The 25,370-nt window shown below is 42.9% G+C and overlaps 1 protein-coding gene across 1 annotated transcript in view; it reads right to left on the reverse strand.

Moving 5' to 3' along the window:
* Positions 1–5,081: 5,081 nt before the first annotated feature.
* The window catches only part of LOC135546748 (transcriptional coactivator YAP1-like), a 95,765-nt gene continuing 75,476 nt past the window's right edge, over positions 5,082–25,370 (reverse strand). Inside the window, exons 7-8 of the mRNA XM_064975400.1 lie at positions 10,011–10,207; positions 5,082–5,320 (exon numbers count right to left, since the gene is read on the reverse strand). Coding sequence (XP_064831472.1) covers positions 5,085–5,320; positions 10,011–10,207 — 433 coding nt within the window. The 3' untranslated portion in view covers positions 5,082–5,084. The remainder of the gene's footprint in view (positions 5,321–10,010; positions 10,208–25,370) is intronic.

Here is a 25,370-nt window from a genome sequence, read left to right on the forward strand (position 1 = left end):
ATAAGAGTGTCAAAACCCCAAAACCTACCACGGTAGTTATTTTAGGGCTGGTTATGACACATACATAAGAATAAAAATCTCACAAAACCTAGCACACAAGGCAAAACATTCCATTACACGTTACACCATAGCCTACTTGTCAACAGTATGTTTATATCATTTAAAATGTTCTGAAATTGACCATATTAAATTATCATTGTAATTGTGCACACATTGATGTCACTCATGCACCCCGTCCCCCCCGTCCTCGTGGCCCCCCAGTGCTTGGGGCAAATGCAAGAGCAGATTTCAGGAGCAGGACAAGACAAGACACAGGAGGACAGGAGCAGGACAAGAGACAGGAGGACAGGAGCAGGACAAGACACAGGAGGACAGGAGCAGGACAAGAGACAGGAGGACAGGAGCAGGACAAGACACAGGAGGACAGGAGCAGGACAAGACACAGGAGGACAGGAGCAGGACAAGAGACAGGAGGACAGGAGCAGGACAAGACACAGGAGGACAGGAGCAGGACAAGACAAGACACAGGAGGACAGGAGCAGGACAAGACAAGACACAGGAGGACAGGACAAGACAAGACACAGGAGGACAGGAGCAGGACAAGACACAGGAGGACAGGAGCAGGACAAGACAAGACACAGGAGGACAGGAGCAGGACAAGACACAGGAGGACAGGAGCAGGACAAGACACAGGAGGACAGGAGCAGGACAAGACACAGGAGGACAGGACAAGACGAGACACAGGAGGACAGGACAAGACGAGACACAGGAGGACAGGACAAGACGAGACACAGGAGGACAGGAGTAGGACAAGACACAGGAGGACAGGAGTAGGACAAGACAAGACACAGGAGGACAGGACAAGACAAGACACAGGAGGACAGGAGCAGGACAAGACACAGGAGGACAGGAGCAGGACAAGACACAGGAGGACAGGACAAGACAAGACACAGGAGGACAGGAGCAGGACAAGACACAGGAGGACAGGAGCAGGACAAGACAAGACACAGGAGGACAGGACAAGACGAGACACAGGAGGACAGGAGCAGGACAAGACAAGACACAGGAGGACAGGACAAGACAAGACACAGGAGGACAGGAGCAGGACAAGACACAGGAGGACAGGAGCAGGACAAGACACAGGAGGACAGGAGAAGGACAAGACACAGGAGGACAGGAGCAGGACGAGACACAGGAGGACAGGACAAGACAAGACACAGGAGGACAGGACAAGACAAGACACAGGAGGACAGGAGCAGGACAAGACACAGGAGGACAGGAGTAGGACAAGACGAGACACAGGAGGACAGGAGCAGGACAAGACACAGGAGGACAGGAGCAGGACAAGACACAGGAGGACAGGACAAGACGAGACACAGGAGGACAGGAGCAGGACAAGACACAGGAGGACAGGACAAGACGAGACACAGGAGGACAGGAGCAGGACAAGACACAGGAGGACAGGAGCAGGACAAGACACAGGAGGACAGGAGCAGGACAAGACACAGGAGGACAGGAGCAGGACAAGACACAGGAGGACAGGAGCAGGACAAGACACAGGAGGACAGGACAAGACACAGGAGGACAGGAGCAGGACAAGACACAGGAGGACAGGAGCAGGACAAGACAAGACACAGGAGGACAGGACAAGACAAGACACAGGAGGACAGGAGCAGGACAAGACAAGACACAGGAGGACAGGACAAGATGAGACACAGGAGGACAGGAGCAGGACAAGACAAGACACAGGAGGACAGGAGCAGGACAAGACGAGACACAGGAGGACAGGACAAGACAAGACACAGGAGGACAGGAGCAGGACAAGACACAGGAGGACAGGAGCAGGACAAGACACAGGAGGACAGGACAAGACACAGGAGGACAGGACAAGACAAGACACAGGAGGACAGGACAAGACAAGACACAGGAGGACAGGAGCAGGACAAGACAAGACACAGGAGGACAGGACAAGACGAGACACAGGAGGACAGGAGCAGGACAAGACAAGACACAGGAGGACAGGAGCAGGACAAGACGAGACACAGGAGGACAGGACAAGACAAGACACAGGAGGACAGGAGCAGGACAAGACACAGGAGGACAGGAGCAGGACAAGACACAGGAGGACAGGAGCAGGACAAGACACAGGAGGACAGGAGCAGGACGAGACAGGAGGACAGGACAAAACGAGACACAGGAGGACAGGACAAGACAAGACACAGGAGGACAGGACAAGACAAGACACAGGAGGACAGGAGCAGGACAAGACAAGACACAGGAGGACAGGAGCAGGACAAGACACAGGAGGACAGGAGCAGGACAAGACACAGGAGGACAGGAGCAGGACAAGACACAGGAGGACAGGAGCAGGACAAGACACAGGAGGACAGGAGCAGGACAAGACACAGGAGGACAGGACAAGACGAGACACAGGAGGACAGGAGCAGGACAAGACACAGGAGGACAGGACAAGACGAGACACAGGAGGACAGGAGCAGGACAAGACACAGGAGGACAGGAGCAGGACAAGACACAGGAGGACAGGAGCAGGACAAGACACAGGAGGACAGGAGCAGGACAAGACACAGGAGGACAGGACAAGACGAGACACAGGAGGACAGGAGCAGGACAAGACACAGGAGGACAAGACAAGACACAGGAGGACAGGACAAGACGAGACACAGGAGGACAGGACAAGACGAGACACAGGAGGACAGGAGCAGGACAAGACACCATCTTTTTGACTAATGACTGAAATAAGGGGGTGTACGTGAAAAGCCTATCTGATTATGATGGTCATAATGCTTCTTGACAGTGTTATAAAGTGTATTTTCTACAAGTTATTTAAAATATGAAGACTGTTCACAATTCATTACAACAACAACAACAAACTTACAGCATATAGGGTTCATAGCCAGCCATAAAATAACACAATATGTCACAACAGGTGTAAATATATGGGTCATGATAGTGTTATGACAGGTAATAACAAGTTATGTCAGCTGTTAAGACATATTATAACATGGTTATGATCGTGTCATGACGCTGGGTGTCAAGTGAAGTGTTACTGAAGTCCCATAATAATAACACGTTTTTATAAAAACAGAAATATACTGTTGATTATTGGACATTAACGTAAGTAGAGGAGAGTATTTGTTTGGCAATAATACAACTTCATGGACACAAGTATTATTACTTGGTGTAGATTTTCTTGCTCTTCTTCTCTCAAAAATACAACTGAAGGTACTTGATTTGACAAAAACATATAAACATGCTTGCACAGCCAAGCAGCAGTATGTATGTATCATATTGTATAGTATAGTCAGTGGTGTAAAGTACTTCAGTAAAAATACTTTAAAGTACTACTTAAGTCGTTTTTTGGGGTATCTGTACTTTATTATTTACTTTTTTGACAACTTATACTTTTACTTCACTACATTCCTAAATAAAATAATGTCATTTTTAATCCATACATTTTCCCTTACACCCAAAAGCACTCCTTACATGTTGAATTCTTAGCAGGACAGGAAAATAGTCTAATTCACAAACTTATCAAGAGAACATCCCTGGTCATTCCTACTGATTTGATTTGATTTGCCTCTGAAAATGGTGAGGTCTGGTTTGTTTGTTTAATGTAAGGAATTTTAAGTGATTTATACTTTTACTTTTGATACGAAAGTTGATTTAAAACAAACACTTTTAGACTTTTACTCAAGTAGTATTTTACTGGGTGACTTTCACTTTTATTTGAGACATTTTTTATTATTTGGGGGTTGCAGGGTAGCATAGTGGTTTGAGCGTTGGACTAGTAACCAAAAGGTTGCAAGTTCAAACCCCCAAGCTGACAAGGTACAAATCTGTCATTCTGCCCCTGAACAGGCAGTTAACCCACTGTTCAAAGGCTGTCATTGAAAATAAGAATTTGTACTTAACTGACTTGCCTAGTAAAATTAAGGTATCTTTACTTTTTACTCAAGTATGACAATTGGGTCCTTTTTCCACCACTGAGTATAGTATAGTATACAAGGTCCCCGGCCCAGGCTCCAGGCAACAGCCCATCCTCCATCACCACCACACAGAGCTAACATGTCCTAACTGGGACTCCAGCTTGTGTAACCTAGGTTATGTCCCAAATAGCACCCTATACCTGATCTAGTGCACTACTACCAGGGGTCATAGTAGTGTGCTATGTCAGGAATATGTGCCATTTGGGGCGAAGCCCTAACCTAACGTACCTAAACTGACCTTCCAAATCAATACAGTTCTTTTCACAACTTCAGATATATCATTTTGGGTTTTCTCAGGCTCATCATTAAAAACAAAAACTATTTAAAATAACAATGTAAAATACATGAATTAAAATAAAAAAATGCAGGATAATACAATGCTTGAATGCTATTGTCAGGAAGCCTAGGGCCGAGGTGAGAGGAGTAGAGGCAGGCAGCCGCCCAGATCAGGTGTGGGTTTGGGGGATAAGGAGAGCAGCAAGCCCCCTGCCTTGCCGGCCGGCCAGCAGGTAAGACACTCAAGACGTAAAGGTGTGGTAGAGAAACAAACAAGCACCAGGTAAAGATGATGGACAGATTGAGAATGCCAGCCATGTGAAAAGATTCGGGGACCTTTGAATAAATTGTGTGTTCACAGGCCAGCCTTGAAGACACAGACAACAAAAAGAAAGATATAGAAACAACAGAATAGCAGTGCCTCAGTCGGCCATGTTAGCATGTATCCTGCCTGATGCCAGATATCATTCATATCCAGGAAGGAGGAAAATATGATTGTTTTAATCAAGGCAACTACACATCGATCACTGGTCTGAGAGTTTGACGAGGCAGCAGGTAAACGTGTGGACTATAGGAGTGAAGAGCAGTGTCTCTCCTATAGAGCCCATAGGAGCTCATCCCAGGCTCCTCTCCTCTCTCTATATACCTGCGGGTCAGAGCATGTTGTTCCACTGCTCAAATCGTGTGGTGGGTCATGACTAAACACCCACCTCAACTGGTGGGTCAAGAAGCAAAAAAAAGTTTGTAAACCGATGTTGTATACTATAGCTTATCAGTGAGCAGACCCAGGTCTGGCTTGGTCTATAACCATGTGAGGAAGTTCTCCTTGTCCATCTTGGTGGCTGCCAGAACTGACTCCATGTCGTTTAGGATGTCGGAGCTCAAGGCTTCCTGGAGACTAGGCATTAGCTCTTCCCCCTCCACGGCCATGCTCTTGTTCTCCAGCGTGCCAAGGTCTACATCTGTCCCCGGGATGACGTCCAGGTAGTCAGGGAAACGACTGGGCTGTGTTCCCATGGAGACCGGCAGGGAGTCCCCTGATTATGACAAAACAACCACATGGAGGTGTTATGTAAAGTTATGAAGCATTATGATGTTGTTATAATGTATTATGATGTTGTTATAATGTATTATGATGTTGTTATAATGCATTATGATGTTGTACTAATGTAGTATGATGTTGTTAGAATGTATTATGATGTTGTAATAATGTATTATGTTATGTTTTATGATGTTGCAATAATGTTTTATGATGTTGCAATAATGTATTATGATGTTGTAATAATTTATTATGTTATAATGTAGTATGATGTCGTTATAATGTATTATGATGTTGTTATAATGTATGATGTTATAATGTATTATGATGTTGTTATAATGTATTATGATGTTGTTATAATGTATTATGATGTTGTAATAATGTATTATGATGTTGTAATAATGTATTATGATGTTGTTATAATGTATGATGTTATAATGTATTATGATGTTGTTATAATGTATTATGATGTCGTTATAATGTATTATGATGTTGTTATAATGTATTATGATGTTGTAATAATGTATTATGATGTCGTTATAATGCATTATGATGTCGTTATGATGTATTATGATGTTGTTATAATGTATTATGATGTTGTTATAATGTATTATGATGTTGTAATAATGTATTATAATGTATTATGTTATAATGTATTATGATGTTGTTATAATGTATTATGATGTTGTTATAATGTATTATGTTATAATGTATTATGATGTTGTTATAATGTATTATGATGTTGTTAATGTATTATGTTATAATGTATTATGATGTTGTTATAATGTATTATGATGTTGTTATAATGTATTATGATGTTGTAATAATGTATTATGATGTATTATGTTATAATGTATTATGATGTTGTTATAATGTATTATGATGTTGTAATAATGTATTATGTTATAATGTATTATGATGTTGTTATAATGTATTATGATGTTGTTATAATGTATTATGATGTTGTAATAATGTATTATGATGTATTATGTTATAATGTATTATGATGTTGTAATAATGTATTATGATGTATTATGTTATAATGTATTATAATGTTGTAATAATGTATTATGATGTATTATGTTATAATGTATTATGATGTTGTTATAATGTATTATGATGTTGTTATAATGTATTATGATGTTGTTATAATGTATTATGATGTTGTTATAATGTATTATGATGTATTATGTTATAATGTATTATGATGTTGTTATAATGTATTATAATGTATTATGTTATAATGTATTATGATGTTGTAATAATGTATTATGATGTTGTAATAATGTATTATGATGTAATAATGTATTATGATGTATTATGTTATAATGTATTATGATGTTGTTATAATGTATTATGTTATAATGTATTATGATGTTGTTATAATGTATTATGATGTTGTAATAATGTATTATGTTATAATGTATTATGATGTTGTTATAATGTATTATGATGTTGTTATAATGTATTATGATGTTGTAATAATGTATTATGATGTATTATGTTATAATGTATTATGATGTTGTTATAATGTATTATGATGTCGTTATAATGCATTATGATGTTGTTATAATGTATTATGATGTTGTTATAATGTATTATGATGTTTTATGTTATAATGTATTATGATGTTGTTATAATGTATTATAATGTATTATGTTATAATGTATTATGATGTTGTAATAATGTATTATGATGTTGTAATAATGTATTATGATGTTGTTATAATGTATTATGATGTTGTTATAATGTATTATGATGTTGTTATAATGTATTATGATGTTGTTATAATGTATTATGTTATAATGTATGATGTTGTTATAATGTATTATGATGTTGTTATAATGTATTATGATGTTGTTATAATGTATTATGATGTTGTAATAATGTATTATGATGTCGTTATAATGCATTATGTTATAATGTATTATGATGTCGTTATAATGCATTATGATGCCGTTATAATGTATTATGATGTCGTTATAATGCATTATGATGACGTTATAATGCATTATGATGTCGTTATAATGCATTATGATGTTGTTATAATGTATTATGATGTTGTTATAATGTATTACGATGTTGTTATAATGTATTATGATGTTGTTATAATGTATTATGATGTATTATGATGTTGTTATAATGTATTATGTTATAATGTATGATGTTGTATTAATGTATTATGATGTTGTCATAATGTATTATGATGTATTATGTTATAATGTATTATGATGTTGTTATAATGTATTATGATGTTGTTATAATGTATTATGATGTTGTTATAATGTATTATGATGTTGTTATAATGTATTATGATGTTGTTATAATGTAATATGATGTATTATGTTATAATGTATTATAATGTATTATGTAATAATGTATTATGATGTTGTAATAATGTATTATGATGTTGTTATAATGTATTATGATGTTGTTATGATGTTGTTATAATGTATTATGTTATAATGTATGATGTTGTTATTTATTATGTTATGTATTATGATGTTGTTATAATGTATTATGATGTTGTTATAATGTATTATGTTGTATTAATGTATTATGATGTATTATGATGTTGTTATAATGTATTATGTTATAATGTATGATGTTGTTATTTATTATGTTATGTATTATTATGTTGTTATAATGTATTATGATGTTGTTATAATGTATTACGATGTTGTTATAATGTATTATGATGTTGTTATAATGTATTATGATGTTATAATGTATTATGATGTTGTAATAATGTATTATGATGTCGTTATAATGCATTATGTTATAATGTATTATGATGTCGTTATAATGCATTATGATGTCATTATAATGTATTATGATGTCGTTATAATGCATTATGATGACGTTATAATGCATTATGATGTCGTTATAATGCATTATGATGTCGTTATAATGTATTATGATGTTGTTTTAATGTATTATGATGTTGTTATAATGTATTATGATGTTGTTATAATGTATTATGATGTATTATGATGTTGTTATAATGTATTATGTTATAATGTATGATGTTGTATTAATGTATTATGATGTTGTCATAATGTATTATGATGTTGTTATAATGTATTATGATGTTGTTATAATGTATTATGATGTTGTAATAATGTATTATGTTATAATGTATTATGATGTTGTAATAATGTATTATGTTATAATGTATTATGATGTTGTTATAATGTATTATGATGTTGTAATAATGTATTATGTTATAATGTATTATGATGTTGTACATTTACATTTACATTTAAGTCATTTAGCAGACGCTCTTATCCAGAGCGACTTACAAATTGGTGAATTCACCTTCTGTAATAATGTATTATGATGTATTATGTTATAATGTATTATGATGTTGTTATAATGTATTATGATGTTGTTATAATGTATTATGATGTATTATGATGTTGTTAAAATGTATTATGTTATAATGTATGATGTTGTATTAATGTATTATGATGTTGTAATAATGTATTATGATGTTGTTATAATGTATTATGATGTTGTTATAATGTATGATGTTATAATAATGTATTATGATGTTGTTATAATGTATTATGATGTTGTAATAATGTATTATGATGACGTTATAATGTATTATGATGTTGTTATAATGTATTATGTTATAATGTATTATGATGTATTATGTTATAATGTATTATGATGTCGTTATAATGTATTATGATGTCGTTATAATGCATTATGATGTTGTAATCATTTATTATGATGTTGTTATAATGTATTATGATGTTGTAATAATGTATTATGATGTTGTAATAATGTGTTATGATGTTATTTATTATGTTATAATGTATTATGATGTTGTTATAATGTATTATGATGTTGTTATAATGTATTATGATGTTGTTATAATGTATTATGATGTTGTTATAATGTATTATGTTATAATGTATTATGATGTTGTAATAATGTGTTATGATGTTATTTATTATGTTATAATGTATTATGATGTTGTTATAATGTATTATGATGTTGTTATAATGTATTATGATGTTGTTATAATGTATTATGATGTTGTTATAATGTATTATGATGTTGTTATAATGTATTATGATGTTGTAATGTGTTATGACGTTATTTATTATGTTATAATGTATTATGATGTTGTTATAATGTATTATGATGTTGTTATAATGTATTATGATGTTGTTATAATGTATTATGATGTTGTTATAATGTATTATGATGTTGTAATAATGTATTATGTTATAATGTATTATGATGTCGTTATAATGTATTATGATGTTGTTATAATGTATTATGATGTTGTTATAATGTATTATGATGTTGTTATAATGTATTATGATGTTGTTATAATGTATTATGATGTTGTAATGTGTTATGATGTTATTTATTATGTTATAATGTATTATGATGTTGTTATAATGTATTATGATGTTGTTATAATGCATTATAATGTTGTAATAATGTATTATGATGTTGTTCTAGTGTATTATGATGTAATGTCCTAGTATTGTCCCATAATGATCCTGACTAAATAACAGCCCAGTCCATTGAATAACTTATTGACAAACCACTGATACTGGAAGTGTATTGACAACACTGTGAGTTAATCACATCATCAGACATACTGACTGATACCAGACCATCTGAACATCAGGTCAATGCTGCTAACTGGAGCTAGTATGTCTCACCTGTGTCCATCTCGTCCACACCGTTGAGAAAGTCATCAGGGGTTCGGGGGACACTGTCCGCACTGTTGAGGAAGTCGTCGGGGGTACGGGGGACACTGTCCACACTGTTGAGGAAGTCGTCGGGGGTACGGGGGACACTGTAGCTGCTCATACTCAGACCGCTGTCTGTGCTCTCATCCCTGGAGTGGTAGGTCCCACTGTGGAGACAAGAGACAGAACACATCAAATATTATTATTTTATCATGTAATTACTGTTAAACCTTACAGTCATTTCTATAATAAAATCTGCTGAGAGAGGGGGAGGGGGCATTGAGCCGGGGAAGGGGAGGGACCCGAATCACACATTCACACGGGCTGTTTGCTATTGGTTGGCTGTCTAGTCAGCCTGGCTCTCATTGGCTGACTGCCTATTCCACATCGCTCTCATTGGCTGGCTGTGTATTCAGCCGTGCCCTCATTCGCTGGCTGTAAGGAACATCCAAATAGAGGCTCTAGAGCCCAGGGTTGTTCCTGCTCGTTAAGTATAGGCTAATGAGCCAAGGGGGGTACCTGCCCTTTAAGTAAAGGCTCTAGAGCCCAGGGTTGTACCTGCTCTTTAAGTAGACGCTCTGGAGTCCAGGGTTGTTCCTGCTCTTTCAGTAGAGGCTCTGGAGTCCAGGGTTGTTCCTGCTCTTTCAGTATAGGCTCTCGAGCCCAGGGTTATACCTGCTCTTTAAGTAGAGGCTCGAGAGCCCAGGGTAGTTCCTGCTCTTTAAGTATAGGCTCTAGAGCCCAGGGTTGTACCTGATCTTTAAGTAGAGTCTCTAGAGCCCAGGGTAGTTCATGCTCTTTAAGTAGAGACTCTAGAGCCCAGGGTAGTTCCTGCTCTTTAAGTAGAGGCTCTGGAGCCCAGGGTAGTTCCTGCGCTTTAAGTATAGGCTCTAGAACCCAGGGTTTTACCTGCTCCTTACTATGTAGAGGCTTTAGATCCAATAGTTTTTCCTGCTCCTTTAGTGGAGGCTCTAGAGCCCAGGGTTGTTCCTGCTCTTTAAGTAGAGACTCTAGAGCCCAGGGTAGTTCCTGCTCTTTAAGTAGAGGCTCTAGAGCCCAGGGTTGTACCTGCTCTTTAAGTAGAGGCTCTGGAGTCCAGGGTTGTTCCTGCTCTTTAAGTAGAGGCTCTAGAGCCCAGGGTTGTTCCTGCTCTGTAAGTAGAGGCTCTCAAGCCCAGGGTTGTACCTGCTCTTTAAGTAGAGACTCTAGAGCCCAGGGTAGTTCCTGCTCTTTAAGTAGGAGCTCTAGAGTCCAGGGTTGTTCCTGCTCTTTAAGTAGAGGCTCTAGAGCCCAGGGTAGTTCCTGCTCTTTAAGTAGGAGCTCTAGAGTCCAGGGTTGTTCCTGCTCTTTAAGTAGAGGCACTAGAGCCCAGGGTAGTTCCTGCTCTTTAAGTAGGAGCTCTAGAGTCCAGGGTTGTTCCTGCTCTTTAAGCAGAGGCTCTCGAGCCCAGGGTTGTACCTGCTCTTTAAGTAGAGGCTCGAGAGCCCAGGGTAGTTCCTGCTCTTTAAGTAGGAGCTCTAGAGTCCAGGGTTGTTCCTGCTCTTTAAGTAGAGGCTCTAGAGCCCAGGGTAGTTCCTGCTCTTTAAGTAGAGGCTCTAGAGCCCAGGGTTGTACCTGCTCTTTAAGTAGAGGCTCTGGAGTCCAGGGTTGTTCCTGCTCTTTAAGTAGAGGCTCTAGAGCCCAGGGTTGTTCCTGCTCTGTAAGTAGAGGCTCTCAAGCCCAGGGTTGTACCTGCTCTTTAAGTAGAGACTCTAGAGCCCAGGGTAGTTCCTGCTCTTTAAGTAGGAGCTCTAGAGTCCAGGGTTGTTCCTGCTCTTTAAGTAGAGGCACTAGAGCCCAGGGTTGTTCCTGCGCTTTAAGTAGAGGCTCTAGAGCCCAGGGTTGTTCCTGCTCTTTAAATCAAATCAAATCAAATCAAATTTATTTATATAGCCCTTCGTACATCAGCTGATATCTCAAAGTGCTGTACAGAAACCCAGCCTAAAACCCCAAACAGCAAGCAATGCTTTAAGTAGAGGCTCTCGAGCCCAGGGTTGTACCTGCTCTTTAAGTAGAGGCTCGAGAGCCCAGGGTAGTTCCTGCTCTTTAAGTAGGAGCTCTAGAGTCCAGGGTTGTTCCTGCTCTTTAAGTAGAGGCTCTAGAGCCCAGGGTAGTTCCTGCTCTTTAAGTATAGGCTCTAGAGCCCCGGGTTGTACCTGCTCCTCTATATGTAGAGGCTCCAGAGCCCAGAGTTGTTCCTGGTCCTCTTTAATTAGAGGTTCCAGAGGCTAGTCACATTAGGTTATGTTAAACCTTCTATAAATTGCACACTCTGCTGCCAGGATAAAGAAATACATTCAAGATAGTGAATGTTGTAAAATAATTAGTATTCAACTTTCTATTCAACGTATTTATAAATCGATAAAAGACAGCATTGGAAGAAAAGATCATTATTGAAATAACACCTCTTCAAATATAAGGAACTGAAACACAAAAGCCTGAAATGAGGTAGAAATCAACATGGTTCGGATAAAACACAGCAAACAGAGGACATAGTATGTGGGTATGTGTGGGTGTATTGTGACAGAAGGTGGGGTGTGTGTTTTTGTGTTTGGAAAATTCTGGAGTTAAGTGAGCAAAAAAGGAAAATTGTTGCAAATCCCAGAGCCCTTGTGTGTCTGTGAGCAGGAGTTGTAAAAGAGAGAGCTTTCAATTTTGTGCAGATATGGGATATGCATTTTAAAATAGATTATAAATATAGTTTATTTATTTATTGTCCTATCATGATGGAGCGGTCTCCAACCATATACCCAAGACACCCACCTGATGGACCCACACACTCAGCAGACGTTCTTATCTGTATTATAGGCCTGCTGTAAGTAGCCTATATGCAGCCAGGACAGAAAGATGAATGCAGTCAGAGACCTGATAAAGCCTCACCGCCCTCTCAAGATTCTGAGCCTGCCTGACAGGGTTGGTCCGACAGTGGTTCTGAGCCTGCCTGACAGGGTTGGTCCGACAGTGGTTCTGAGCCTGCCTGACAGGGTTGGTCCGACAGTGGTTCTGAGCCTGCCTGACAGGGTTGGTCCGACAGTGGTTCTGAACCTGCCTGACAGGGTTGGTCCGACAGTGGTTCTGAACCTGCCTGACAGGGTTGGTCCGACAGAGGTTCTGAGCCTGCCTGACAGGGTTAGTGGTTATGAGCCTGCCTGACAGGGTTGGTGGTTCTGAGCCTGCCTGACAGGGTTGGTGGTTCTGAGCCTGCCTGACAGGGTTGGTCCAACAGTGGTTCTGAACCTGCCTGACAGGGTTGGTCCGAGGTTGACAGGGTTGGTGGTTCTGAGCCTGCCCTGACAGTGGTTCTGAGCCTGCCCGACAGGGTTGGTGGTTCTGAGCCTGCCTGGCAGGGTTGGTGGTTCTGAGCCTGCCTGACAGGGTTGGTCCAACAGTGGTTCTGAGCATGCCTGACAGGGTTGGTCCAACAGTGGTTCTGAGCCTGCCTGACAGGGTTGGTCCGACAGAGGTTCTGAGCCTGCCTGACAGGGTTGGTGATTCTGAGCCTGCCTGACAGGGTTGGTGGTTCTGAGCCTGCCTGACAGGGTTGGTCCAACAGTGGTTCTGAACCTGCCTGACAGGGTTGGTCCGACAGTGGTTCTGAGCCTGCCCGACAGGGTTGGTGGTTCTGAGCCTGCCTGGCAGGGTTGGTGGTTCTGAGCCTGCCTGACAGGGTTGGTCCAACAGTGGTTCTGAGCATGCCTGACAGGGTTGGTCCAACAGTGGTTCTGAGCCTGCCTGACAGGGTTGGTGGTTCTGAGCCTGCCTGACAGGGTTGGTTCTACAAAGCCAGAGCCCCCTGATGGGAGAGCATAATATACAAGGAAATTCTCAAAGCTGCTAATGAGAACCTTGACGACCTTGTACCGAGCCGGTGGGGATTCTGGTGGGGGGGCCCCACCCAGGCAGTGGCAGTGCTGGCAACACTAGCTGCAGTAACCCATGGGGAGAGGTTCACACTCGGACAATCAGAGAAGGGGCAAGCTATTGTGGCCCCGGTGGCACAAAATCATTAAAAGGTCTGACTGCAGAGATGCTTGGGGAAATGGTCACAACGGGGGACCAGCGTGTCTGTGTTTCAGGGGAATGGGGTGTATCTGATCTCCATCACCTACGACTTCATATTGGTTAATCAAATCTCCACATTCTTGCTCAATTTTGCATGACTTTTCAACCAATTTATCTCTTGAGGCTTGGGGATGGAACATCTGTTGAACATCTGAGCTTGTGGTTTTTTGTGGGGAAATGTGTGTGTGTGTGTGTGTGTGTGTGTGTGTGTGTGTGTGTGTGTGTGTGTGTGTGTGTGTGTGTGTGTGTGTGTGTGTGTGTGTGTGTGTGTGTGTGTGTTTCCAACATATTTTGCTATGAGGTAATGATGTTAGGGATAAATATAGGATGAATCACAATAATAATTGTGAATGCTTGCTAATAATTTAATTTTTGTAATACCAATCCTGGTTATAGGTAACAATCCTTCGCATGAACTGGCAAAATTATTGCGCATATTATTCATTAATTGTGGAAATAAATTAAGATATACAATATTTGTTTATATATACTTTTGAATAACTATATACAATACAATGGAGGTGAGGGCGCTGGAAATGCTTGTGGCAGTTAATGTGCTTCTGTTATGTGGATGGCACTGGGAGCTCATTATAAAGGATGGGTCCCAATCACTCAGACGCCAGGGATCCAGCTGGACAGGGTGGTCTGCCAGTCACTGGGACGACCTGGGATCCAGGTGGACAGTGGTGGTCTGCCAGTCACTGGGACGACCTGGGATCCAGGTGGACAGGGGTGGTCTGCCAGTCACTGGGATGACCTGGGATCCAGCTGGACAGGGATGGTCTGACAGTCACTGTGACGACCTGGGATCCAGCTGGACAGGGATCGTCTGCCAGTCACTGGGACAACCTGGGATCCAGCTGGACAGGATGGTCTGCCAGTCACTGGGACGACTTGGGATCCAGCTGGACAGGGATGGTCTGCCAGTCACTGGGATGACCTGGGATCCAGCTGGACAGGATGGTCTGCCAGTCACTGGGACGACCTGGGATCCAGCTGGACAGGGATGGTCTGCCAGTCACTGTGACGACCTGGGATCCAGCTGGACAGGGATGGACTGCCAGTCACTGGGACGACCTGGGATCCAGCTGGAAAGGGATGGTCTGCCAGTCACTGGGACGACCTGGGATCCAGCTGGAAAGGGGTGGTCTGCCAGTCACTGGGACAACCTGGGATCCAGCTGGAAATTGGTGGTCTGCCAGTCACTGGGACGACCTGGGATCCAGCTGGACAGGGATGGACTGCCAGTCACTGGGACGACCTGGGATCCAGCTGGAAATTGGTGGTCTGCCAGTCACTGGGACGACAACCCAACGGGAAGGTGGAGGTTTTAGCGGGTGGATTAGTGGAGAACAATTTGAGGTTTACTTAATAGCAATGCAAACACTATGGTACAGCTATATAGACACCCAATCATCATGGTACACTGCATGCTCTCCAGGACACCTATAGCACCTGATGTCACAGGAAGGCCAAAAAGATCATCAACGATATCAACCACCCGAGCCACTGCCTGTTCACCCTGCTATCATCCATAAGGCGAGGTCAGTACAGGTGCATCAAAGCTGGGACCGAGAGACTGATAAACAGCATCTATCTCAAGTCCATCAGACTGTTAAATAGCCATCACGAGCTGGCCTCCACCTGGTTACTCAACCCTGCACCTTAGAGGCTGCTGCCCTATATACATAGACATGGAATCACTGGTCACTTTAATAATGGAACACTAGTCACTCTCAACCCTGCACCTTAGAGGCTGCTGCCCTATATACATAGACATGGAATCACTGGTCACTTTAATAATGGAACACTAGTCACTCTCAACTCTGCACCTTAGAGGCTGCTGCCCTATATACATAGACATGGAATCACTGGTCACTTTAATAATGGAACACTAGTCACTCTCAACCCTGCACCTTAGAGGCTGCTGCCCTATATGCATAGACATGGAATCACTGGTCACTTTAATAATGGAACACTAGTCACTCTCAACCCTGCACCTTAGAGGCTGCTGCCCTATATACATAGACATGGAATCACTGGCCACTTTAATAATGTTTATATGCTGCTTTGCTCATCTCATATGTAAATACTGTCTTCTGTTTGACTGTATTTAGTCAATGCCACACCAACATTGCTCCTCCTAATATTTAAATATTCCATTCATTTTACTTTTAGATTTGTTTATATTGTTGTAATTTGTTAGATACTACTGCACTGTTGGAGCGAGAAACACAAGCATTTAGTTAGATACTACTTCACTGTTGGAACGAGGAACACAATAATTTAGTTAGATATTACAGTACTGTTGGAGCTAGAAACACAGGCATTTAGTTAGATACTACTGCACTGTTGGAGCTAGAAACACAGGCATTTAGTTAGATACTACTGCACTGTTGGAGCTAGAAACACAGGCAATTAGTTAGATACTACTGCACTGTTGGAGCTAGAAACACAGGCAATTAGTTATATACTACTGCACTGTTGGAGCTAGGAACACAAGCATTTAGTTAGATACTACTGCACTGTTGGAGCTAGAAACACAGGCAATTAGTTATATACTACTGCACTGTTGGAGCTAGGAACACAAGCATTAGGTTAGATACTACTGCACTGTTGGAGCTAGAAACACAGGCATTTAGTTAGATACTACTGCACTGTTGGAACTAGAAACAGTCATTTAGTTAGATACTACTGTACTGTTGGAGCGAGAAACACAAGCATTTAGTTAGATACTACTGCACTGTTGGAGCTAGAAACACAGGCATTTAGTTAGATACTACTGTACTGTTGGAGCGAGAAACACAAGCATTTAGTTAGATACTACTGCACTGTTGGAACAAGGAACACAAGCATTTAGTTAAATATTACAGTACTGTTGGAGCTAGAAACACAGGCATTTAGTTAGATGTTAAATCAAAATCAAATCAAATAAATCAAATCAAATTGTATTTGTCACATACACATGGTTAGCAGATGTTAATGCGAGTGTAGCGAAATGCTTGTGCATCCAGTTCCGACAATGCAGTAATAACCAACAAGTAATCTAACTAACAATTCCAAAACTAATTTCTTATACATAGTGTAAGGGGATAAAGAATATGTACATAAAGATATATGAATGAGTGATGGTGCAGAGCAGCATAGGCAAGATACAGTAGATGGTATCGAGTACAGTATATACATATGAGATGAGTATGTAAACAAAGTGGCATAGTTAAATTGGCTAGTGATACATGTATTACATACGGATGCAGTAGATGATAGAGTACAGTATTTACGTATACCTATGAGATGAATAATGTAGGGTATGTAAACATTATATTAGGTAGCATTGTTTAACCTCTTACATCTATGGGGGCGCTATTTCATTTTTGGATGAAAAACGTTCCCGTTTTAAACAAGATATTTTGTCACAAAAAGATGCTCGACTATGCATATAATTGATACCATTCGAAAAAAACACTCTGACGTGTCCAGAAGTACCAAGATATTCTCTGTGTGTGCCCTAGAACGTGAGCTTCAGGCAAAACCAAGATGAGATGGCATCCAGGAAATGACAAGGATTTTTGAGGCTCTGTTTTCCATTGTCTCCTTATATGGCTGTGAATGCGAGAGGAATGAGCCTGCCCTTTCTGTCGTTTCCCCAAGGTGTCTGCAGCATTGTGACGTATTTGTAGGCAGATCATTGGAAGATTGACCATAAGAGACCACATTTACCAGGTGTCCGCCCGGTGTCCTGCGCCGAAATTGGTGCGCAAAAGTCACCTGCCAGTATTTTTCCATGCGATACAGAGAGGAAAGCAAGCTTCCACGAACTGCATATCAATGAAGAGATTGGTGAAAAAACACCTTGAGGATTGATTCCAAACAACGTTTGCCATGTTTCGGTCGATATTATGTAGTTAATCCGGAAAAAGTTTTACGTTGTAGGTGACTGAATTTTCGGTTCGTTTCGGTAGCCAGACGCAATGTAGAAAACGGAACGATTTCTCCTACACACAGACGCTTTCAGGAAAAACTGCGCATTTGGTATGTAACTGAGAGTCTCCTCATTGAAAACATCAGAAGCTCTTCAAAGGTAAATGATTTTATTTATTTGGTTATCTGGTTTTTGTGAAAATGTTGCGTGCTAAATGCTACTCAAAATGCTATGCTAGCTTTGCATACTCTTACACAAATTAGTCAATTTCTATGGTTCAAAAGCATATTTTGAAAATCTGAGATGACAGTGTTGTTAAGAAAAGGCTAAGCTTGAGAGCAGACGCATTATTTTCATTTTATTTGCGATTTTCAGAAATCGTTAACGTTGCGTTATGCTAATGAGCCTGAGGCTTTAGTCACAAACCCGGATCCGGGATGGGGAGTTTCAAGAAGTGGCTAGTGATATATTTTACATCCTTTCCCATCAATTCCCATTATTGAAGTGGCTGGAGTTGAGTCAGTGTGTTGGCAGCAGCCACTCAATGTTAGTGATTGCTGTTTAACAGTCTGATGGCCTTGAGATAGAAGCTGTTTTTCAGTCTCTCGGCCCCAGCTTTGATGCACCTGTACTGACCTCGCCTTCTGGATGATAGCGGGGTGAACAGGCAGTGGCTCGGGTGGGTGTTGTCCTTGATGATCTCTATGGCCTTCCTGTAACATCGGGTGGTGTAGGTGTCCTGGAGGGCAGGTAGTTTGCCCCTGGTGATACGTTGTGCAGACCTCACTACCCTCTGGAGAGCCTTACGGTTGTAGGCGGAGCAGTTGCCGTACCAGGCGGTGATACAGCCCTCCAGGATGCTCTCGATTGTGAATCTGTAGAAGTTTGTGAGTGCTTTTGGTGACAAGCCAAATTTCTTCAGCCTCCTGAGGTTGAAGAGGCGCTGCTGCTCCTTCTTCACGATGCTGTCTGTGTGAGTGGACCAATTCAGTTTGTCTGTGATGTGAATGCCGAGGAACTTAAAACTTACTACCCTCTCCACTACTGTTCCATTGATGTGGATAGGGGGGTGTTCCCTCTGCTGTTTCCTGAAGTCCACAATCATCTCCTTAGTTTTGTTGACGTTGAGTGTGAGGTTATTGTCCTGACACCACACTCCGAGGGCCCTCACCTCCTCCCTGTAGGCCGTCTCGTCGTTGTTGGTAATCAAGCCTACCATTGTTGTGTCGTCCGCAAACTTGATGATTGAGTTGGATGGGTCCGTTGCCTCGCAGTCGTGGGTGAACAGGGAGTACAGGAGAGGGCTCAGAACGCACCCTTGTGGGGCCCCAGTGTTGAGGATCAGCGGAGTGGAGATGTTGTTGCCTACCCTCACCACCTGGGGGTGGCCCGTCAGGAAGTCCAGTACCCAGTTGCACAGGGCGGGGTCGAGACCCAGTGTCTCGAGCTTGATGATGAGCTTGGAGGGTACTATGGTGTTAAATACCGAGCTGTAGTCGATGAACAGCATTCTCACATAGGTATTCCTCTTGTCCAGATGGGTTAGGGCAGTGTGCAGTGTGGTTGAGATTGCGTCGTCTGTGGACCTATTTGGGCAGTATGCAAATTGGAGTGGGTCTAGGGTGTCAGGTAGGGTGGAGGTGATATGGTCCTTGACTAGTCTCTCAAAGCACTTCATGATGACGGAAGTGAGTGCTACAGGGCGGTAGTCGTTTAGCTCAGTTACCTTAGCTTTCTTGGGAACAGGAACAATGGTGGCCCTCTTGAAGCATGTGGGAACAGCAGACTGGTATAGGGATTGATTGAATATGTCCGTAAACACACCAGCCAGCTGGTCTGCGCATGCTCTGAGGGCGCGGCTGGGGATGCCGTCTGGGCCTGCAGCCTTGCGAGGGATTCTGGTCAGCGGGGTGGAATCATCTCTGCCAAGTGGTCATTCTCTCTTTCTCCCCTTACCCATCTGTCTATCGCCTCCTTTGAATTCCATGCTGTCACAGTTACCAGCCCTTTCAAGCTTAACATCCTTATCATTTATCGCCCTCCAGGTTCCCTCGGAGAGTTCATCAATGAGCTTGATGCCTTGATAAGATCCTTTCCTGAGGACGGCTTTCCTCTCACAGTCCTGGGCGACTTTAACCTCCACACGTCTACCTTTGACTCATTCCTCTCTGCCTCCTTCTTTCCACTCCTCTCCTCGTTTGACCTCACCCTCTCACCTTCCCCCCCTACTCACAAGGCAGGCAATACGCTCGACCTCATCTTTACTAGATGCTGTTCTTCCACTAACCTCATTGCAACTCCCCTCCAAGTCTCCGACCACTACCTTGTATCCTTTTCCCTCTCGCTCTCATCCAACACTTCCCACACTGCCCCTACTCGGATGGTATCGCGCCGTCCCAACCTTCGCTCTCTCTCCCCCGCTACTCTCTCCTCTTCCATCCTATCATCTCTTCCCTCTGCTCATACCTTCTCCAACCTATCTCCTGATTCTGCCTCCTCAACCCTCCTCTCTTCCCTTTCTGCATCCTTTGACTCTCTATGTCCCCTATCCTCCAGGCCGGCTCGGTCCTCCCCTCCCGCTCCGTGGCTCGACGACTCATTGCGAGCTCACAGAACAGAGCTCCGGGCAGCCGAGCGGAAATGGAGGAAAACTCGCCTCCCTGCGGACCTGGCATCCTTTCACTCCCTACTCTCTACATTTTCCTCCTCTGTCTCTGCTGCTAAAGCCACTTTCTACCACTCTAAATTCCAAGCATCTGCCTCTAACCCTAGGAAGCTCTTTGCCACCTTCTCCTCCCTCCTGAATCCTCCCCTCCCCCCCTCCTCCCTCTCTGCAGATGACTTCGTCAACCATTTTGAAAAGAAGGTCGACGACATCCGATCCTCGTTTGCTAAGTCAAACGACACCGCTGGTTCTGCTCACACTGCCCTACCCTGTGCTCTGACCTCTTTCTCCCCTCTCTCTCCAGATGAAATCTCGCTTCTTGTGACGGCCGGCCGCCCAACAACCTGCCCGCTTGACCCTATCCTCTCCTCTCTTCTCCAGACCATTTCCGGAGACCTTCTCCCTTACCTCACCTCGCTCATCAACTCATCCCTGACCGCTGGCTACGTCCCTTCCGTCTTCAAGAGAGCAAGAGTTGCACCCCTTCTGAAAAAACCTACACTCGATCCCTCCGATGTCAACAACTACAGACCAGTATCCCTTCTTTCTTTTCTCTCCAAAACTCTTGAACGTGCCGTCCTTGGCCAGCTCTCCCGCTATCTCTCTCAGAATGACCTTCTTGATCCAAATCAGTCAGGTTTCAAGACTAGTCATTCAACTGAGACTGCTCTTCTCTGTATCACGGAGGCGCTCCGCACTGCTAAAGCTAACTCTCTCTCCTCTGCTCTCATCCTTCTAGACCTATCGGCTGCCTTCGATACTGTGAACCATCAGATCCTCCTCTCCACCCTCTCCGAGTTGGGCATCTCCGGCGCGGCCCACGCTTGGATTGCGTCCTACCTGACAGGTCGCTCCTACCAGGTGGCGTGGCGAGAATCTGTCTCCTCGCCACGCGCTCTCACCACTGGTGTCCCCAGGGCTCTGTTCTAGGCCCTCTCCTACTCTCGCTATACACCAAGTCACTTGGCTCTGTCATAACCTCACATGGTCTCTCCTATCATTGCTATGCAGACGACACACAATTAATCTTCTCCTTTCCCCCTTCTGATGACCAGGTGGCGAATCGCATCTCTGCATGTCTGGCAGACATATCAGTGTGGATGACGGATCACCACCTCAAGCTGAACCTCGGCAAGACGGAGCTGCTCTTCCTCCCGGGGAAGGACTGCCCGTTCCATGATCTCGCCATCACGGTTGACAACTCCATTGTGTCCTCCTCCCAGAGCGCTAAGAACCTTGGCGTGATCCTGGACAACACCCTGTCGTTCTCAACCAACATCATGGCGGTGGCCCGTTCCTGTAGGTTCATGCTCTACAACATCCGCAGAGTACGACCCTGCCTCACTCAGGAAGCGGCGCAGGTCCTAATCCAGGCACTTGTCATCTCCCGTATGGATTACTGCAACTCGCTGTTGGCTGGGCTCCCTGCCTGTGCCATTAAACCCCTACAACTCATCCAGAACGCCGCAGCCCGTCTGGTGTTCAACCTTCCCAAGTTCTCTCACGTCACCCCGCTCCTCCGCTCTCTCCACTGGCTTCCAGTTGAAGCTCGCATCCGCTACAAGACCATGGTGCTTGCCTACGGAGCTGTGAGGGGAACGGCACCGCAGTACCTCCAGGCTCTGATCAGGCCCTACACCCAAGCAAGGGCACTGCGTTCATCCACCTCTGGCCTGCTCGCCTCCCTACCACTGAGGAAGTACAGTTCCCGCTCAGCCCAGTCAAAACTGTTCGCTGCTCTGGCCCCCCAATGGTGGAACAAACTCCCTCACGACGTCACCACCTTCTGGAGACACCTGAAACCCCACCTCTTCAAGGAATACCTAGGATAGGATAAGTAATCCTTCTCACCCCCCCCCCCCTTAAATGATTGAGATGCACTACTAAAGTGGCTGTTCCACTGGATGTCAGAAGGTGAATTCACCAATTTGTAAGTCGCTCTGGATAAGAGCGTCTGCTAAATGACTTAAATGTAATGTAAATGGATAACACGTTTAAATGTTTTACTCACCTCGGCTGCAGTGAAGGAGAGACCGCATGTTTCCGTTGCAGGCCGTGTCAGTGGCACTGTATTGTCCTCAAAGCGGGCAAAAAAGTTAGCTTGTTTGATAGCCTTACGGAGGGAATAGCTGCACTGTTTGTATTCGGTCATATTATCAGTCACCTTGCCCTGATTAAAAGCAGTGGTTTGCGCTTTCAGTTTCACGCGAATGCTGCCATCAATCCACGGTTTCTGGTTTGGGAATGTTTTAATCGTTGCTATGGGAACGACATCTTCAACGCACGTTCTAATGAACTCGCACACCGAATCAGCGTATTCGTCAATGTTGTTGCCTGACGCAATACGAAACATATCCCAGTCCACGTGATGGAAGCAGTCTTGGAGTGTGGAATCAGCTTGGTCGGACCAGCGTTGGACAGACCTCAGCGTGGGTTTCAGTTTCTGTCTGTAGGCAGGGATCAGCAAAATGGAGTTGTGGTCAGCTTTTCCGAAAGGGGGGCGGGGCAGGGCCTTATATGCGTCGCGGAAGTTAGAATAACAGTGATCCAAGGTTTTGCCAGCCCTGGTGGCGCAATCGATATGCTGATACATTTTAGGGAGTCTTGTTTTCAGATTAGCCTTGTTAAAATCCCCAGCTACAATGAATGCAGCCTCAGGATGTATGGATTCCAGTTTGCAAAGAGTCAAATAAAGTTCGTTCAGAGCCATCGATGTGTCTGCTTGGGGGGGAATATATACGGCTGTGATTATAATCGAAGAGAATTCTCTTGGTAGATAATGCGGTCTGCATTTGATTGTGAGGAATTCTAAATCAGGCCATAAGGCATACGCCCCCGCCCCTCTTCTTACCAGAAAGGTGTTTGTTTCTGTCGGCGCGATGCGTGGAGAAACCCGCTGGCTGCACCGCCACCGAAAGCGTCTCTCCAGTGAGCCATGTTTCCGTGAAGCAAAGAATGTTACAGTCTCTGATATCCCTCTGGAATGCTACCCTTGCTCGGATTTCATCAACCTTGTTGTCAAGAGACTGGACATTGGCGAGAAGAATGCTAGGAAGTGGGGCACGATGTGCCCGTCTACGTAGTCTGACCAGAAGACCTCGTTTCCCTCTTTTACGAAGTCGTTTTTTTGGGTCGCCGGCTGGGATCCATTCCGTTGCCCTGGTTGAAAGGCAGAACACAGGATCCGCTTCGCGAAAGTCATATTCTTGGTCGTACTGATGGTGAGTTGACGCTGATCTTATATTCAGTAGTTCTTCTCGACTGTATGTAATGAAACCTAAGATGACCTGGGGTACTAATGTACAAAAAAAAAACTGCATAGTTTCCTAGGAACGCGAAGCGAGGAGGCCATCTCTGTCGGCGCCGGAAGTTTTACTGTTGGAGCTTGGAACACAAGCATTTAGTTAGATACTACTGTACTGTTGGAGCGAGGAACACAATAATTTAGTTAGATACTACCGCACTGTTGGAGCTCGGAACACAAGCATTTAGTTAGATACTACTGTACTGTTGGAGCTAGAAACACAAGCATTTAGTTAGATATTACTGCAGTGTTGGAGTTAGGAACACAAGCATTTAGTTAGATATTACTGTTGGAGCTAGGAACACAAGCATTTAGTTAGATACTACTGTACTGTTGGAGCTAGAAACACAAGCATTTAGTTAGATACTACTGTACTGTTGGAGCTAGAAACACAAGCATTTAGTTAGATATTACTGCAGTGTTAGAGTTAGGAACACAAGCATTTAGTTAGATATTACTGTTGGAGCTAGGGACACAAGCATTTAGTTAGATATTACAGTACTGTTGGAGCTAGAAACATAGGCATTTAGCTGATATTACTGTTGGAGCTAGGTTTTAAATTTACATTTACATTTAAGTCATTTAGCAGACGCTCTTATCCAGAGCGACTTAAATACCTCAAAGCACCGTAAAGGAAATCACACTACAAACTATCACCCTCAGGCTCTGAAGGAAATCACACTACAAACTATCCCCCTCAGGCTCTTAAGGAAATCACACTACAAACTATCACCCTCAGGCTCTGAAGGAAATCACACTACAAACTATCACCCTCAGGCTCTTAAGGAAATCACACTACAAACTATCACCCTCAGGCTCTGAAGGAAATCACACTACAAACTATCACCCTCAGGCTCTTAAGGAAATCACACTACAAACTATCACCCTCTGGCTCTTAAGGAAATCACACTACAAACTATCACCCTCAGGCTCTTAAGGAAATCACACTACAAACTATCACCCTCAGGCTCTGAAGGAAATCACACTACAAACTATCCCCTCAGGCTCTAAAGGAAATCACGAATATCATGGATATATTGGAACTAGTGGATATATAGAGGCTAAGAAACCCTGCCCTAGGGATATATACATGGAGGAGGTTTAATATCCTGCCCTAGGGAGATATACATGGAGGTTTAATATCCTGACCTAGTGAGATATACATGGAGGAGGTTTAATATCCTGACCTAGTGAGATATACATGGAGGTTTAATATCCTGACCTAGTGAGATATACATGGAGGAGGTTTAATATCCTGACCTAGTGAGATATACATGGAGGAGGTTTAATATCCTGACCTAGTGAGATATACATGGAGGAGGTTTAATATCCTGACCT

Source organism: Oncorhynchus masou, chromosome 9 (assembly GCF_036934945.1).
Source record: "Oncorhynchus masou masou isolate Uvic2021 chromosome 9, UVic_Omas_1.1, whole genome shotgun sequence".
NCBI lineage: Eukaryota > Metazoa > Chordata > Actinopteri > Salmoniformes > Salmonidae > Oncorhynchus > Oncorhynchus masou.